This window comes from Oncorhynchus keta, chromosome 21 (assembly GCF_023373465.1).
Source record: "Oncorhynchus keta strain PuntledgeMale-10-30-2019 chromosome 21, Oket_V2, whole genome shotgun sequence".
Taxonomy (NCBI): domain Eukaryota; kingdom Metazoa; phylum Chordata; class Actinopteri; order Salmoniformes; family Salmonidae; genus Oncorhynchus; species Oncorhynchus keta.
Window position 1 is genome coordinate 28,221,661 of NC_068441.1, and position 16,813 is coordinate 28,238,473.

At 43.3% G+C, this 16,813-nt stretch overlaps 1 protein-coding gene across 1 annotated transcript in view; it reads right to left on the minus strand.

The window, feature by feature from the left end:
• Positions 1-2,715: 2,715 nt before the first annotated feature.
• LOC118400360 (SPRY domain-containing protein 3-like) overlaps positions 2,716-16,813 on the minus strand; it is an 82,635-nt gene continuing 68,537 nt past the window's right edge. The window contains exons 7-10 of the mRNA XM_035797150.2: positions 5,718-5,775; positions 4,852-4,971; positions 4,516-4,637; positions 2,716-4,252 (exon numbers count right to left, since the gene is read on the minus strand). Of these exons, the coding sequence (XP_035653043.1) occupies positions 4,555-4,637; positions 4,852-4,971; positions 5,718-5,775 (261 nt within the window). The 3' untranslated portion in view covers positions 2,716-4,252; positions 4,516-4,554. The remainder of the gene's footprint in view (positions 4,253-4,515; positions 4,638-4,851; positions 4,972-5,717; positions 5,776-16,813) is intronic.

The window sequence follows — 16,813 nt, forward strand, 5'->3', positions numbered from 1 at the left end:
GACTCTTGCCCTCCCATCCCATTCTAACCACCTCTCACCGGCTTTGTATTCATGTTACCTGATGAAATTGCTGTACAATATGATATTGTTGCCATCTGATGCACATTCAAATGTCATAAATCAGCACTGTAGAGCTCTCTCTGTCCTCTCCCGTGCCTTGATTGTATTACTGTTGATAATATCTGGAAAGGTGCATGTACACCCTGGCCCATCTACTGTTGCTAGCCTCAATTCTGACTTGTGCTCTGATATCTGCTTCACTGATTTCTGCTCTCGTAAAAGCCTGTGTTTTCTGCACTAGAAGCTTATTACCTAAAATTGATCAATTGAAAGTGTAGGTTCACAGCTCCAATCCACATGTGTTGGTCATTACTGAGACATGGTTAAGGAAGAGTGTTTTGAATACTGATATGAACATTCTGGTTATAACCTTTAACGACAAGACCGATCTTCCAAAGTGGCAATCTTTATCAAGGATCACCTTCAGTGCTCAGTTGTCTCCAAGTCTGTCTCCAAACAATTTGATTTGCTGGTTTTTAGTATTCAACTTTTGAATAGCTCTTTGTTGACTGTTGCTGGGTGCTATTGTCCTCTGATCAGCCCCGGCCTGTACCCTAACTGCCCTAAGCTCTCTCCTGTCCACTTACACAAAGTCTGAATTTGTCCTGCTAGGCGACCTAAACTGGGACATCTAACATTTAACCACCTGACCAAGTCCTAAAGCAATGGGACTCCCTAAATCTTTCTCAGATTATTACCAATCCCACAAGCTATGGCTCCAAACACCCAGAAAAGGCTACTCTCCTTGACGTTATCCTTACAAATAATCCTGATAGGTATCAGTCTGGTGTTTTCTGTAATGACCTTAGTGATCACTGTTTTACAGCCTGTGTTCATAATGGCTGCTCAGTGAAACGACCTGTCCTGATTTGTCATAGACGCTTGCTAAAAAACATTAATGAACAAGCCTTCCTTCATGAACTAGCCTCTGTAAAATGGTATAGAATCAGCTTGATCCCCTCTATCGAAGATGCTTGGACCTTCTTTTTTGAAGGTCCAACCTTAAATGTCCTCAAAGATGTCACCATTGCCGTTGATATCGTGTTGTCATTTTTATTGACTTGGCCAATGATTTTGATACGGTAGACCATTCCATTCTTGTGGGCCGGCTAAGGAGTATTGGTGTCTCTGAGGGGTCTTTGGTCTGGTTTGCGAACTACCTCTCTCAAAGTGCAGTGTATAAAGTCAGAAAATCTGCTGTCTCAGCCACTGCCTGTCATCAAGGGCTCAATCCTGGGCCCCACGCTCTTTTCAATTTACATCAACAACATTTCAGGGTGGCAGGGTGGTTAGAGCGTTGGACGAGTAACCGAAAGGTTGCAAGTTCATATCCCCGAGCTGACAAGGTACAAATCTGTCGTTCTGCCCCTGAACAGGCAGTTAACCCACTGTTCCTAGGCCATCATTGGAAATAAGAATTTGTTCTTAACTGACTTGCCTAGTTAAATAAAGGTAAAATAAAAAAGCTCAGGCAGTAGGAAGCTCTCTCATCCAGCTCTCTCATCCATTTATATGCAGATGATAGTGTTATACTCAGCTGGCCCCTCCCTGGATTTTGTGTTAAATGCTCTACAACAAAGCTTTCTTAGTGCCCAACAAGCTTTCTCTACCCTGAACCTTATTCTGAACACCTCCAAAACAAAGGTCATGTGGTTTGATAAGAAGAATGCCCCTCTCCCCACAGGTGTGATTACTACCTCTGAGGGTTTAGAGCTTGAGGTGGTCACCTCATACAAGTACTTGGGAGTATGGCTAGACAGTACACTGTCCTTCTCTCAGCATATATCAAAGCTGCAGGTTAAGGTTAAATCTAGACTTGGTTTCCTCTATCGTAATCGCTCTTCTTTCACCCCAGCTGCCAAACTAACCCTGTTTCAGATGACCATCCTACCCATGCTAGATTACAGAGATTATAATTTATAGATCAGCAGGTCACAGTGCTCTCGAGCGGATAGATGTTCTTTACCATTCGGCCATCAGATTTACCACCAATGCTCCTTATAGGACACATCACTGCACTCTATACTCCTCTGTAAACTGGTCATCTCTGTATACCCGTCGCAAGACCCACTGGTTGATGCTTATTTATAAAACCCTCTTAGGCCTCACTCCCCCCTATCTGAGATATCTACTGCAGCCCTCATCCTCCACATACAACACCCGTTCTGCCAGTCACATTCTGTTAAAGGTCCCCAAAACACACACATCCCTGGGTCGCTCGTCTTTTCATTTCGCTGCAGCTAGCGACTGGAACGAGCTGCAACAAACACTCAAACTGGACAGTTTTATCTCAATCTCTTCATTCAAAGATTCAATCATGGACACTCTTACTGACAGTTGTGGCTGCTTTGCCTGATGTATTATTGTCTCTCCCTTCTTGTCCTTGCCCAATAATGTTGTTGTCATGTGTTGCTGCCTTGCTGTTGTCTTAGGTCTCTCTTTATATATGTTATGATGTGTGTTTTGATATTTATTTTTTGAAACCCAGCCCCCGTCCCCGCAGGAGGTCTTTTTCCTTTTGGTAGGCCGTCATTGTAAATAAGAATGTGTTCTTAATTAACTGACTTGACTAGTTAAATAAAATAATATAATATAGCTCCCTCTGCTGGCTATAAGTCTCATCCAAATGAGAGAAAAAACACAAAGCAGGCCATCCTTTAGAAATAGATACTCATCTTTATTTATAAACATTGCATACAAGTGCACAATTTAGAGGTGACACATACATTCATATCAATGATTAAATGAACCTAATATGAAATCAAATGACTGTCAGGAACAGTTTAGTGCATGATCTTCAGTTTTTTTAATCATAAAATACAATCAATCAGCACATTGCTTGAGTACAGTTCTGATATTACAGAAGATGAATCAAAACAAATGAAAATGGTCTAGAAAGGCAGATCTTGATTAAGTATTTCATTTAACCTGTCATTCCACAATATACATGAACCCAAAAGATAAGGAACATAGACATGCCCAGACAAAAAGCCTCTCAAATGCCTGTAGTATGCATCATAATTCAGTATATCTACAATAAAGTGCTTGTGATAAAATGATATGCTATTATCATAGTCTTAGAAAAAAATGACATAACACAACATCCTAGTTAAAGTTATTTGGATTTTGGCATACCTGAGAGTTGTATCTCTTGTCTGTGGGTTACATTTTCTTCAGCATTTTGAATGCATTCCTTTCATAATCTCAAAATATAGTTGAACTAATAAGACTTGAATGATTGTTGCTAAAGACTGGAATTGGTCTAGCATCTCTTTAAACTGGTTCTAGCATTTTCTATTGACATGATAAAAGTAAGCACTTTGAGGCACCCATACAGTATAGTCTTGACATATCAGCTTTGAATAATATTAATCTTCATACTATCTAGTAGCATGAGTTTCCTCTACTGATAGGAGTCAACCCAGAGTAAACTAAACTGAGGTGGGGCTTCCCAGACGACATGCTGGATCCAGGAGTGATGTGAAGAAAAGAGATACTACACTGTGACGACAACAAATTCCCATATTGGTCTAGCATCATATCGTCATCCTCCCTTTTCGGGGCCCTAAGCGAGATTTTGTTGGCCAATTCTGCCCATTGTGCCATGGGGCAGATTATTTTTTTTGCAGTTTAATGCAAATTTCCTGTAATTCTTCACATTTTTCCATGTTAATGATATCTGAGTGAAAGTGACGAACAAAAGCAATGGGCCCCTGGGCATGCATCCTGTGTGACCTGTCAGTATTTTACCATGATTACTAGTTTAGATAGCTGGCAAGAATAATTTACCAATCTAAATAGTTAGCTGACATGGTTAATTGAGTGACTGTAAGTGACTGACATACCAAGAGAAAAATTGCTAATGCACAACCACATATATATATTTTTTTTTGGGGGGGGGGCTAGTGGCTTGGAGCCATAAGTGACCGCTTATGCAGCTGGCCCTGTCCTCCAAGTTTCTGGTGTGTGTGTCTGTCTGTGTTGGAGCCACTTCTCTCTGGTCATGTCCCTACTCTCTTCACTCCACCCTCCTCTCCTCCATCCTCCCCCTCTCCTCTCACCCGCTTAGAGGGTGCAGGTCCACCCTGACCTTTTCCCCGGTGCTCATCATGCCGATGGTAGGATAGAACCCCCCTGCTGGCACTGCCACCTCCTTGCGGCCCACCACCTTCCCATTCCGTGTGAAGAACACCTAGCACAACACAAGGGGGTGACAGTGAGCTACTATTCACACTAGGTTTGGGGTTGATTCCTTTTAAATGAATTTAGGATATGAACAAAAGTGAGAAATTAGTTAGGGTTTTATATGTGATGTGTTCAGATTGGATATAGGAGTGGTAAAACAGTAGGCACTGAATTTTAAGAATAATTTAACATAACCCCTCTCCTGCCTCTCACAGAGCTGACGCTCTGGCCCTGTTTGAAGGTTTGCTGATGTAGACAAAAGTCTCTCACCACGATCTTCCTCCCCTCCAGTTCCTCCCCATCCTCCTCCTATTCTTCATCGTTCATATAGAGGTCATTCTGGACACGCTGCTGCTGAGGCCGCAACTCTGAGTCCCCATCGTCACGTTCATCTGAGGGAGCCACACCGTAATGCTCAGAAAGACAGAAACATGGCGAGACAGACAGATTGATAGACAGGGAGGACGAGGATACAGTTAACTAAGTTTCCCAGTCAAAATACCTCCTCACATTTGCTGCTTTATTACATTTTTTTAAATAATCTAATGACATTGTTTGTTTCATGGTTGTCTGTCTCAGATGGCAGCAGCCTAATGGTGCACTCACCTCCACTGTCCAGGATGTAGTCCCGTGGGAACATGATGCCACAGCCCATGACGTCCCCCTCAAAACAGCGAGGGCCAAAGGCGTCCCCCACCCCACTACCCTGGAAGAGCTTCCCATCATCTGAGAGAGAGGGAAGGAGAAAAGAGAGTGCGTGTGTGTATATGAGAGCATGTATGTATGCAAGTTTGAATCATTCTGTATTTCAAATCCATGCAAATTCAATCAGTTCAAGGTAAACAGAAAATTCATATTTCAATGAATCTCCTAAATTAACTGAATTGAAAATGAGCCCAACCCAGAACTTCCAAATGAGTGAGATGACTGCTGTGTTCCCGAGCTAGAACATTGACTTAAAAATCCATTTGTCCTCATCTCAACCTCCCTCGGCAGTGGAATAGTCAACTAGAGGTCAGGGGGAATGCGAGAGGAAAGAGCTACTTTCTCATCTTTAGGGTGGATTTTAGGAAGAAAGAAACAATGACATGGAACAGATGAAACATGAAGAGATCACTAGGTGGGGCTTCACCTAATCACCACTTTGGCAGATAAGCAGCGATAAACACACAGGCTTATGATAACAGTAACACACTGATAATGGTGTCCCACCATTCATGGGGACTTGGACAACTCTCTACTTATCTCGCAATCTCTTGCTGAGCCCTACATGGCACCCTATTCCCTACATAGTGCACTACTTTTGACTAGAGCCCTATGGGCAGGAAGGGTGCCACAGGAGTCAGTCTGACCAATAATTAGAATCATGCATGGCAAGCAGGTACAGAGATAGAAACATTCAAGCAACAAAACAAACCATCTTACAGAAACACTTGCAGACGGACAGACGTTACATGACTCAGGACACTCACCTGCATGACAGGCTATGGAGCCCCTGCTCCAGCCAGGGTGTCTGTTTTTGGGGTAATCCTGTGAAATTAAGTGATAATATGTCAATGAGGTCTCACTTAACTCATACGAGGTGTGTGTGTGTATCTAATGACACCTTCCTGATACTGATTAATAGTGTGTGTGCGCACATACAGTGGGGAGAACAAGTATTTGATACACTGCCGATTTTGCAGGTTTTCCTACTTACAAAGCATGTAGAGGTCTGTCATTTATATCATAGGTACACTTAAACTGTGAGAGACGGAATCTAAAACAAAAATCCAGAAAATCACATTGTATGATTTTTAAGTAATTAATTTGCATTTTATTGCATGACATAAGTATTTGATCACCTCCCAACCAGTAAGAATTCCGGCTCTCACAGACTGTTCGTTTTTCTTTAAGAAGCCCTCCTGTTCTCCACTCATTACCTGTATTAACTGCACCTGTTTGAACTCGTTACCTGTATAAAAGAAACCTGTCCACATACTCAATCAAACAGACTCCAACCTCTCCACAATGGCCAAGACCAGAGAGCTGTGTAAGGACATCAGGGTTAAATTGTAGACCTGCACAAGGCTGGGATGGGCTACAGGACAATAGGCAAGCAGCTTGGTGAGAAGGCAACAACTGTTGGCGCAATTATTAGAAAATGGAAGAAGTTCAAGATGACTGTCAATCATCCTCGGTCTGGGGCTCCATGCAAGATCTCACCTCATGGGGCATCAATGAACATGAGGAAGGTGAGGGATCAGCCCAGAACTACATGGCAGGACCTGGTCAATGACCTGAAGAGAGCTGGGACCACAGTCTCAAAGAAAATCATTAGTAACACACTACGCCGTCATGGATTTAAATCCTGCAGCTCACGCTAGGTCCCCCTGCTCAAGCCAGCCCATGTCCAGGCCCGTCTGAAGTTTGCCAATGACCATCTGGATAATCCAGAGGTGGAATGGGAGAAGGTCATGTGGTCTGATGAGACTAAAATAGAGGTTTTGGTCTAAACTCCACTCGCTGTGTTTGGAGGAAGAAGAAGGATGAGTACAACCCCAAGAACACCATCCCAACCGTGAAGCATGGAGGTGGAAACATCATTCTTTGGGGATGGTTTTCTGCAAAGGGGACAGGACGACTGCACCATATTGAGGGGAGGATGGATGGGGCCATGTATCGCGAAATCTTGGCCAACAACCTCCTTCCCTCAGTAAGAGCATTGAAGATGGGTCGTGGCTGGGTCTTCCAGCATGACAACGACCCAAAACACACATCCAGGGCAACTAAGGAGTGGCTCCGTAAGAAGCATCTCAAGGTCCTGGAGTGGCCTAGCCAGTCTCCAGACCTGAACCCAACAGAAAATCTTTGGAGAGAGCTGAAAGTCTGTATTGCCAAGCGATAGCCCCGAACCCTGAAGGATCTGGAGAAGGTCTGTATGGAGGAGTGGGCCAAAATCCCTGCTGCAGTGTGTGCAATCCTGGTCAAGAGCTACAGGAAACGTATGATCTCTGTAATTGCAAACAAAGGTTTCTGTACCAAATACCAAAATGCTGCTTTTCTGATGTATCAAATACTTATGTCATGCAATAAAATACAAATGAATTACTTAAAAATCATACAATGTGATTTTCTGGATTTTTGTTTTAGATCCTGTCTCTCACAGTTGATGTGTACCTATGATAAAAAATGACAGACCTCTACATGCTTTAAGTATGAAAACCTGAAAAATCAGCAGTGTATCAAATACTTGTTCTCCCCACTGTATAAACTCAGCAAAAAAAGAAAAGTCCCCTTTTTGGGACTCTGTCTTTCAAAGATAATTCGTAAAAATCCAAATAACTTCCCAGATCTTCATTGTAAAGGGTTTAAACACTGTTTCCCATGCTTGTTCAATGAACCATAAACAATTAATGAACATGCACCTGTGGAACGGTCATTAAGACACTAACAGCTTACAAACGGTAGGCAATTAAGGTCGCAGTTATGAAAACTTAGTACACAAAAGAGGCCTTTCTACTGACTTTGAAACACACCAAAAGAAATATGCCCAGGGTCCCTGCTCATCTGCGTGAACAGGCCTTAGGCATGCTGCAAGGAGGCATGAGGACTGCAGATGTGAACAGGGCAATAAATTGCAATGTCCGTACTGTGAGACGCCTAAGACTGCGCTACAGGGAGACAGGACGGACAGCTGATTGTCCTCGCAGTATCAGACCACATGTAACAACACCTACACAGGATCCGAACATCCGAACATCACACCTGCAGGACAGGTACAGGATGGAAACAACAACTGCCCGAGTTACACCAGGAATGCACAATCCCTCCATCAGTGCTCAGACCGCAATAAGCTGAGAGAAGCTGGATTGAAGGCTTGTAGGCCTGTTGTAAGGCAGGTCCTTACCAGACATCACCGGCAACAACGTCACCTACGGGCACAAACCCACCATCGCTGGACCAGACAGGACTGGCAAAAAGTGCTCTTCACTGACGAGTTGCGCTTTTGTCTCACCAGGGGTGATGGTCGGATTCGTGTTTATCGCCAAAGGAATAAGCGTTACATCAAGGCCGGTACTCAGGATCGATTTGGAGGTGGAGGGTCCGTCATGGTCTGGGGCGGTGTGTCACAGCATCATCGGACTGAGCTAGTTGTCATTGCAGGCAATCTCAACGCTGTGTGTTACAGGGAAGACATCCTCCTCCCTCATGTGGTACCCTTCCTGCAGACATGACCCTCCAGCATGACAATGCCACCAGCCATACGGCTCGTTCTGTGTGTGATTTCCTGCAAGTCAGGAATGTCAGTGTTCTGCCATGTCCAGCGAAGAGCCCGGATCTTAATCCCATTGAGCACATCTGGGACCTGTTGGATCGGAGGGTGAGGGCTTGGGCCAGAAATGTCCGGGAACTTGCAGGTGCCTTGGTGGAAGAGTGGGGTAACATCTCACAGCAAGAACTGGCAAATCTGGTGCAGTCCATGAGGAGGAGATGCACTGCAGTACTTAATGCAGCTGGTGGCCATACCAGATACTGACTGCTACGCTGCCGCCCCTTAATGACAGGATGGCTCATTGGGCCTGCTAGGAGGTGAAGGGGAGCAGTGGAAGTCTGAAACCTCAGGAATGGCAGACTGCTGGATTTATGATGCCCCACCAGAACCGCCGACTGCTTCAGAAAACAATTCCCGGAAAACAAATCAGTGAAATCACAGAGCTCTATTCTCTCGCCCTCATCCAGCCTTTAGTGCCAAGCAACAAACACAGACAAGAGTGCAAAGGTTTAGGAGGTAGGGAGAGTGACTGTGTGTGATATGACATTAGGCAAACCCCAGAGATTAACAAGGGTGTGGACTTGATCAAAGGTAGATGAATTGGGCAAACGTAACTAACTGACATCAGGATGGTTTCGCTTCAACGCCCAATGGAGGACTTTCATTCATTGTCTGGGTACAACACATCCATACAACAGCCATGGGACCACAGTGGTTAGCTATCAGGAGGTACAGGCCAAAGATAGAAGACACCAACACCTATTAAAACCTCAATAATAGGGCTTTACCCAGGAAAAACTTCCAAAAGCACAATTCATGGTAAACAGGAGGTGGAGCACTAAAAAAAACAGGCAGAGATCTACTTCTTACACTCAGGCTTTGCTCTATACTCTGATGAAGCACAGGTATCCTGACGTTTCTCCTCTGAATACGTCATTTTGGAGAGTTTTTTCCTGCCATTTGTTGTTGAGCAAACCTACTCCCCTTTGTTTGCTGAAACCGGGAGGCCTACCTGAACTGTGACTTACTTGAAACTCTCCATGATGTCACAAGAGTGGGAGCTCCAGATGCAGTCAAAAAGATCAAGAAGGATCCAGCAGTATCGAGGGGCTCTTATTTCCAGGTTCTCTTATCTGATCAAATAACTGACATATCTGAAGGAGCAGCTCTTTGATTTATATTAAACAGGATGTGTAGATTCCATGTCGATTACATCTCTGCTGTCATAATGAGTTCAGGTGTCTCTGTATTGAGAAAACAGTCATTAGACAAGCCCTCCCACAATATGGAGATAATCACCATCATGAATTATACAGAGAGAGACACCGTTGGAAGGGGTCCAAATGAATTACTTTAGGATATCAACTTGATCTTTCTAACCCAGAGAATACAAGCACTTGCTGCATACTTTTCTTTTTTATGTAGTTTATTTCTGTGTATGGTGCTACTCAGTGGTAAGCAACTCATCAGACAAAAATGCCCAGCTACCTAGCTGCTAAATAGCCATGCTTGGAAAACTGCCACACTGAAAGTTGTCATTCACTTGGAAATAGTGAAATAAACCATGCTTGCCATGAATAACAGAAGAAAAATAGCAGTGATAGGTGGATAATTTGAGATATAGATAGATAGAGAGAGAGGGAAGTGGCTGTAATCTTGTGAGGTGGAGACCGGGTTCGATACAGCACATTTTCCACACTCCACTTCAGTCAGAGTTGCTATCATGTTAGCACGATTGGCTAGCATGTAAATGGAACAGCCTGTGTTTTCTACGGAAAACCAAATGAGGGGTTCGCTTTTCCCCTCTCTGTCATTCATCACTCTGAATGGGGTGGAAATAGTGAGAGAAGTGGAGGAGAAGGAGTTGAATGAGCATAGGATAGTCATGGCTGAGCTAGCGAGATAAGTGACAGCAACATTTGACCAAAGACACTGACTGGTTAAACAACTGCCTCAGTTTCTTTTTCATTTGACCTCCTTTGCACCCCAAAATTAAGGTTTGATTGGCATCTAGACTAATTCCACCTTTTTAGATGGTGCTGATCTTTCCCAATCATTTGGAATTGAGGCCTGCATATACAGTTGAAGTTGGAAGTTTACATACACCTCAGCCAAATACATTTAAAGTCAGCTTTTCACAATTCCTGACATTTAATCCTAGTAACAATTCCCTGTCTTAGGTCAGTTAGGATCACCACTTTATTTGAAGAATGTGAAATGTCAGAATAATAGTACGGAGAATTATTTATTTAAGCTTTTATTACTTTCATCACATTCCCAGAGGGTCAGAAGTTTACATACTCAATTAGTATTTGGTAGCATTGCCTTTAAATTGTTTAACTTGGGTCAAATGTTTCGGGTAGCCTTCCACAAGCTTCCCACAATAAGTTGGGAGAGCTGGTGTAACTGAGTCAGGTTTGTAGACCTCCTTGCTTGCACACGCCTTTTCAGTTTTACCCACACATTTTTTATTGGATTGAGGTCAGGGCTTTGTGATGGCCACTCCAATACCTTGACTTTGTTGTCCTTAAGCCATTTTGCCACAACTTTGGAAGTATGCTTGGGGTCATTGTCCATTTGGAAGACCCATTAATGATCAAGCTTTAACTTCCTGACTGATGTCTTGAGATGTTGCTTCAATATAGCCACAAAACTTTCCTTCCTCATGAAGCCATCTATTTTGTGAAGTGCACCAGTCCCTCCTGCAGCAAAGCACCCTCAAAGCATGATGTTGTCAGCCCTGTTCTTCACGGTTGGGATGGTGTTCTCTGGCTTAAAAGCATCCCCCTTTTTCCTCCAAACATAAACATGGTCATTACGGCCAAACAGTTCTAGTTTTGTTTCATCAGATCAGAGGACATTTCTCCAAAAAGTACGATCTTTGTCCCCATGTGCAGTTGCAAACTGTAGTCTGGCTTTTTTATGGCGGTTTTGGAGCAGTGGCTTCTTCCTTGCTGAGCGGCCTTTCAGGTTATGTTAGTATAGGACTTATTTTACTATCTATGGTTATAGATACTTTGTACCTGTTTCCTTCAACATCGTCACAAGGTCCTTTGCTGTTGTTCTCTCTAGGAGACAGAATGCGTCTCCTTCCTGAGCGGAATGACGGCTGCGTGGTCCCATGGTGTTTATACTTGTGTACTATTGTTTGTACAGATGAACGTGATACCTTCAGGCGTTTGGAGATTGCTCCCATTTATTTTCTGAAGTCTTGGCTGATTTCTATTGATTTTCCCATGATGTCAAGCAAAGAGGCACTGAGTTTGAAGGTAGGCCTTGAAATACATCCACAGGTACACCTCCAATTGACTCAAATTATGTCAATTAGCCCATCAGAAGCTTCTAAAGCCATGACATCATTTTGTGGAATTTTCCAAGTTGTTCAAAGGCACAGTCAACTTAGTGTATGTAAACTTCTGACCCACAGGAATTCTGATACAGTGAATTATAAGTGAAATAATCTGTCTGTAAGCAATTGTTGGAGAAATTACTTGTGTCATGCAAAGTATATGTCCTAACCGACTTGCCAAAACTATAGTTAGTTCACAAGAAATTTGTGGAGTGGTTGAAAAACGAGTTTTAATGACTCCAACCTAAGTATATGTAAACTTCAGACCTCAACTGTATATTGAATGCACATTTAGAATTTGTACAACAGATGGTGTGTCGGTGTTATACAGTGGGGCAAAAAATTATTTAGTCAGCCACCAATTGTGCAAGTTCTCCCACTTAAAAAGATGAGAGAGGCCTGTAATTTTCATCATAGGTACACTTCAACTATGACAGACAAAATGAGGGAAAAAAATTCCAGAAAATCACATTGTAGGATTTTTAATGAATTTATTTGCAAATTATGGTGGAAAATAAGTATTTGGTCACCTACAAACAAGCAAGATTTCTGGCTCTCACAGACCTGTAACTTCTTTAAGAGGCTCCTCTGCCTCTTAAACTCGTTACCTATATTAATGGCACCTGTTTGAACTTGTTATCAGTATAAAAGATACCTGTCCACAACCTCAAACAGTCACACTCCAAACTCCACTATGGCCAAGACCAAAGAGCTGGCAAAGGACACCAGAAACAAAATTGTAGACCTGCACCAGGCTGGGAAGACTGAATCTGCAATAGGTAAGCAGCTTGGTTTGAAGAAATCAACTGTGGGAGCAATTATTAGGAAATGGAAGACATACAAGACCACTGATAATCTCCCTTGATCTGGGGCTACACGCAAGATCTCACCCTGTGGGGTCAAAATGATCACAAGAACGGTGAGCAAAAATCCCAGAACCACACGGGGGGACCTAGTGAATGACCTGCAGAGAGCTGGGACCAAAGTAACAAAGCCTACCATTAGTAATACACTACACCGCCAGGGACTCAAATCCTGCAGTGCCAGACGTGTCCCCGTGCTTAAGCCAGTACATGTCCAGGCCCATCTGAAGTTTGCTAGAGAGCATTTGGATGATCCAGAAGAAGATTGGGAGAATGATATATGGTCAGATGAAACCAAAATATAACTTTTTGGTAAAAACTCAACTCGTCGTGTTTGGAGGACAAAGAATGCTGAGGTGCATCCAAAGAACACCATAACGACTGAGAAGCATGGCGGTGGAAGCATCATGCTTTGGGGCTGTTTTTCTGCAAAGGGACCAGGAGACTGATCCGTGTAAAGGAAAGAATGAATGGGGCCATGTATCGTGAGATTTTGAGTGAAAACCTCCTTCCATCAGCAAGGGCATTGAAGATGAAACGTGGCTGGGTCTTTCAGCATGACAATGATCCCAAACACACCGCCCGGGCAACGAAGGAGTGGCCGCTGTCTTTGGAGCACACATTTACTTTATGGGGTCGGAGACGGTGGCTGACGTTTTACGTGTCCCCAACCGATTGTGTTTTTTGTTTGTATATTTGCGTTGTTTGTAACTTGTTTTTTTACTTATTTTGTACATAATGTTGCAGCTACCGTCTCTTATGACCGAAAATAACTTCTGGACATCAGGACTGCAATTACTCACCACGGTTTGGCAGAATCGTTTTTCCCCTTTTAACAAGTCTTACGAGCCCCATGCGGATGATATACTGCTTTCTCGGGAACAGGCCCAGATCCCCGGGATTTGTGTGAAGAGGAGGCGGAGAAAAAGGGGCCAGAGGGCGGTTTGCCTTCTGAGAATTCGTAGGCAATCGAATAAACCTCCACTTCCTTCCATTCTGCTCGCAAACGTGCGATCTTTGGAGAAAAAAAATTGATGACCTACGCGGAAGATTAAACTACCAATGGGACATTCAAAACTGTAATATTTTATGCTTCACGGAGTCGTGGCTGAACGACGACACTATCAACATACAGCTGGCTGGTTATATACACTGTACTGGCAGGATAGAACAGCAGCATCTGGTAAGACAAGGGGCGGCGGACTATGTACTTTTGCAAATAACAGCTGGTGCACAATATCCAAGGAAGTCTCATGATAAGCTGTAGACCACATTATCTACCTAGAGAGTTATCTGTACTTTTCGTAGCTGTTTTACATACCACCACAGTCAGAGGCTGGCACTAAGACAGCATTGAATGAGCTGTATTCTGATCAACCAGAGGAGGCGCTCTTAGTAGCCGGGGACTTTAATGCAGGGAAACTTAAATCTGTTTAACCAAATTTCTATCAGCATGTTAAAATGTGCAACCAGAGGGGGAAACTCTGGACCACCATTACTCACACACAGAGACGCATACAAAGCTCTCCCTTGCCCTCCATATCCTATCTTATCTTAAAACTTATCTTATCAATCTTAACATAATCACTAGTTAACTACACATGGTTGATGATATTACTAGTTTAACTAGCTTGTCCTGCGTTGCATATAATCAATGCGGTTTCTGTTAATTTATCATCGAATCACAGCCTACTTCGCCAAACAGGTGCTGATTTAACAAAAGCGCATTCGTGAAAAAAAGCACAATCGTAGCACCAATGTACCTAACCATAAACATCAATGCCTTTCTTAAAATCAATATTCAAATCAACATTTTTTTAAACCTGCATATTTAGTTAAAAGAAATTAATTTTAGCAGGCAATATTAACTTGGGAAATTGTGTCACTTCTCTTGCGCTCAGTGTAAGCAGAGTCAGGGTATATGCAGCAGTTTGAGCCGCCTGGCTCGTTGCGAACTGTGTGAAGACCATTACTTCCTAACAAGGACCGTAATTAATTTGCCAGAATTTTACAAGATGATGACATAACATTGAAGGTTGCGCAATGTAACAGCCATATTTAGACTTAGGATTGCCACCCGTTTGATAAAATACGGGATGGTTCCGTATTTCACTGAAAAAATAAACGTTTTGTTTTCGAAATGATAGTTTCTGGATTTGACCATATTAATGATCTAAGGCGCGTATTTCTGTGTGTTTATTATATTATAATTAAGTCTATGATTTGATATTTGATAGAGCAGTCTGACTTGAGCGGTGGTAGGAAGCAGCAGGCTCGTAAGCATTCATTCAAACAGCACTTTCCCACGTTTGTCAGCAGGACTTTGCAATGCTTGAAGCACAGCGTAGTTTATGACTTCAATCCTATAGTGCCTATAAGAACATCCAATAGTGAAATGTATATGAAATACAAATGGTAAAGAGAGAAACAGCCCTATAAATTCCTATAATAACTACAACCTAGCACTTCTTACCTGGGAATATTGAAGACTCATGTTAAAAGGAAACACCAGCTTTCATATGTTTTCATGTTCTGAGCAAGGAACTTAAAAATTTGTTTTTTTACTTGGCACATATTGCACATTTACTTTCTTCTCCAACACTGTTTTGTATTATTTAATCCAAATTGGACACGTTTCATTACTTATTTGAGACTAAATAAATAAAACCTACGTATTAAGTTAAAATAAAAAAGTGTTAATTCAGTATTTTTGTAATTGCCATTAAAAATCGTCCCATTAATCGGTATTTGCTTTTTTGGTCCTCCAAAAATTGTTATCGGTGTTGAAAAATCATAATCAGTCGACCTCTAGTACATACCCCAACCAGAAGCCATGGATTACAGGCAACATCCGCACTGAGCTAAAGTCTAGAGCTACCGCTTTCAAGGAGCAGGACTCGAACCCGGAAGGATATAAGAAATGCCGCTATGCCCTCCGATGATCCATTAAACAGGCAAAGCGTCAATACAGGACTAAGATCGAATCATACTACACCAGCTCAGACGCTCATTGGATTTGGCAGGGCCTGAAAACCATTGCAGACTACAAAGTGAAGCATAGCCGAGAGCTGTCCAGTAACACGAGCATACCATACGAGCTAAACTACTTCTATGCTCGATTCGAAGCAAATAACACTGAAAGATGCATGAGAGCACCAGCTGTTCCGGACAACTGTGTGATCACAGCCTGGGACTAAATCCCTCCCTCTGCAACTGGATCCTGGACTTCCTGACAGGCCGAACCCAGGTGGTAAGGGTAGGTAACAACACATCCGCCACGCTGATCCTCAACACAGGAGTACCTCAGGGGTAGGTGCTCAGTCACCTCCTGTACTCCCTGTTCAATCATGACTGCACGGCCAGGCACGACTCCAACACCATCATTAAGTTTGCCGAACACTGTTGTGTCATCGGCAAACTTAATGATGGTGTTGGAGTCGTGCCTAGCCGTGCAGTCATGAGTGAACAGGGAGTACACGAGGTGACTTGAGCACGCACCCCTGAGGTGCCCCTGTAGGCCTGATCATCGACAATGACAAGACAGCCTATAGGGAGGAGGTCAGAGACCTGGCCGTGTGGTGCCAGGACAACAACCTCTCCCTCAACGTGATCAAGACAAAGGAGATGATTGAGGACTACAGGAAAAAGAGGACCGAGCACGCCCCCATTCTCATCGACGGGGCTGCAGTGGAGCAGGTTGAGAGCTTCAAGTTCCTTGGTGTCCACATCATCAACAAACTAACATCGTCCAAGCACACCAAGACAGTCATGAAGAGGGCACGACAAAACCTATTCCCCCTGGTTGCATCACTGCCTGGTATGGAAACTGCTCAGCCTCCGACCGTAAGGCACTACAGAGGGTAGTGCGAATGGCCCAGTACATCACTGGGGCCAAGCTTCCTGCCAATCAGGACCTCTATACCAAGGGGTTTCAGAGGATGGCAGTAAAAATTGTCAAAGACTCCAGACACCCTAGTCATAGACTATTCTCTCTGCTACCGCACAGCAAGCGGTACCGGAGCGCCAAGTCTAGGTCCAAGAGGCCTCAAAACAGCTTCTACCCCCAAGCCATAAGACTCCTGAACATCTAATCAAATGGCT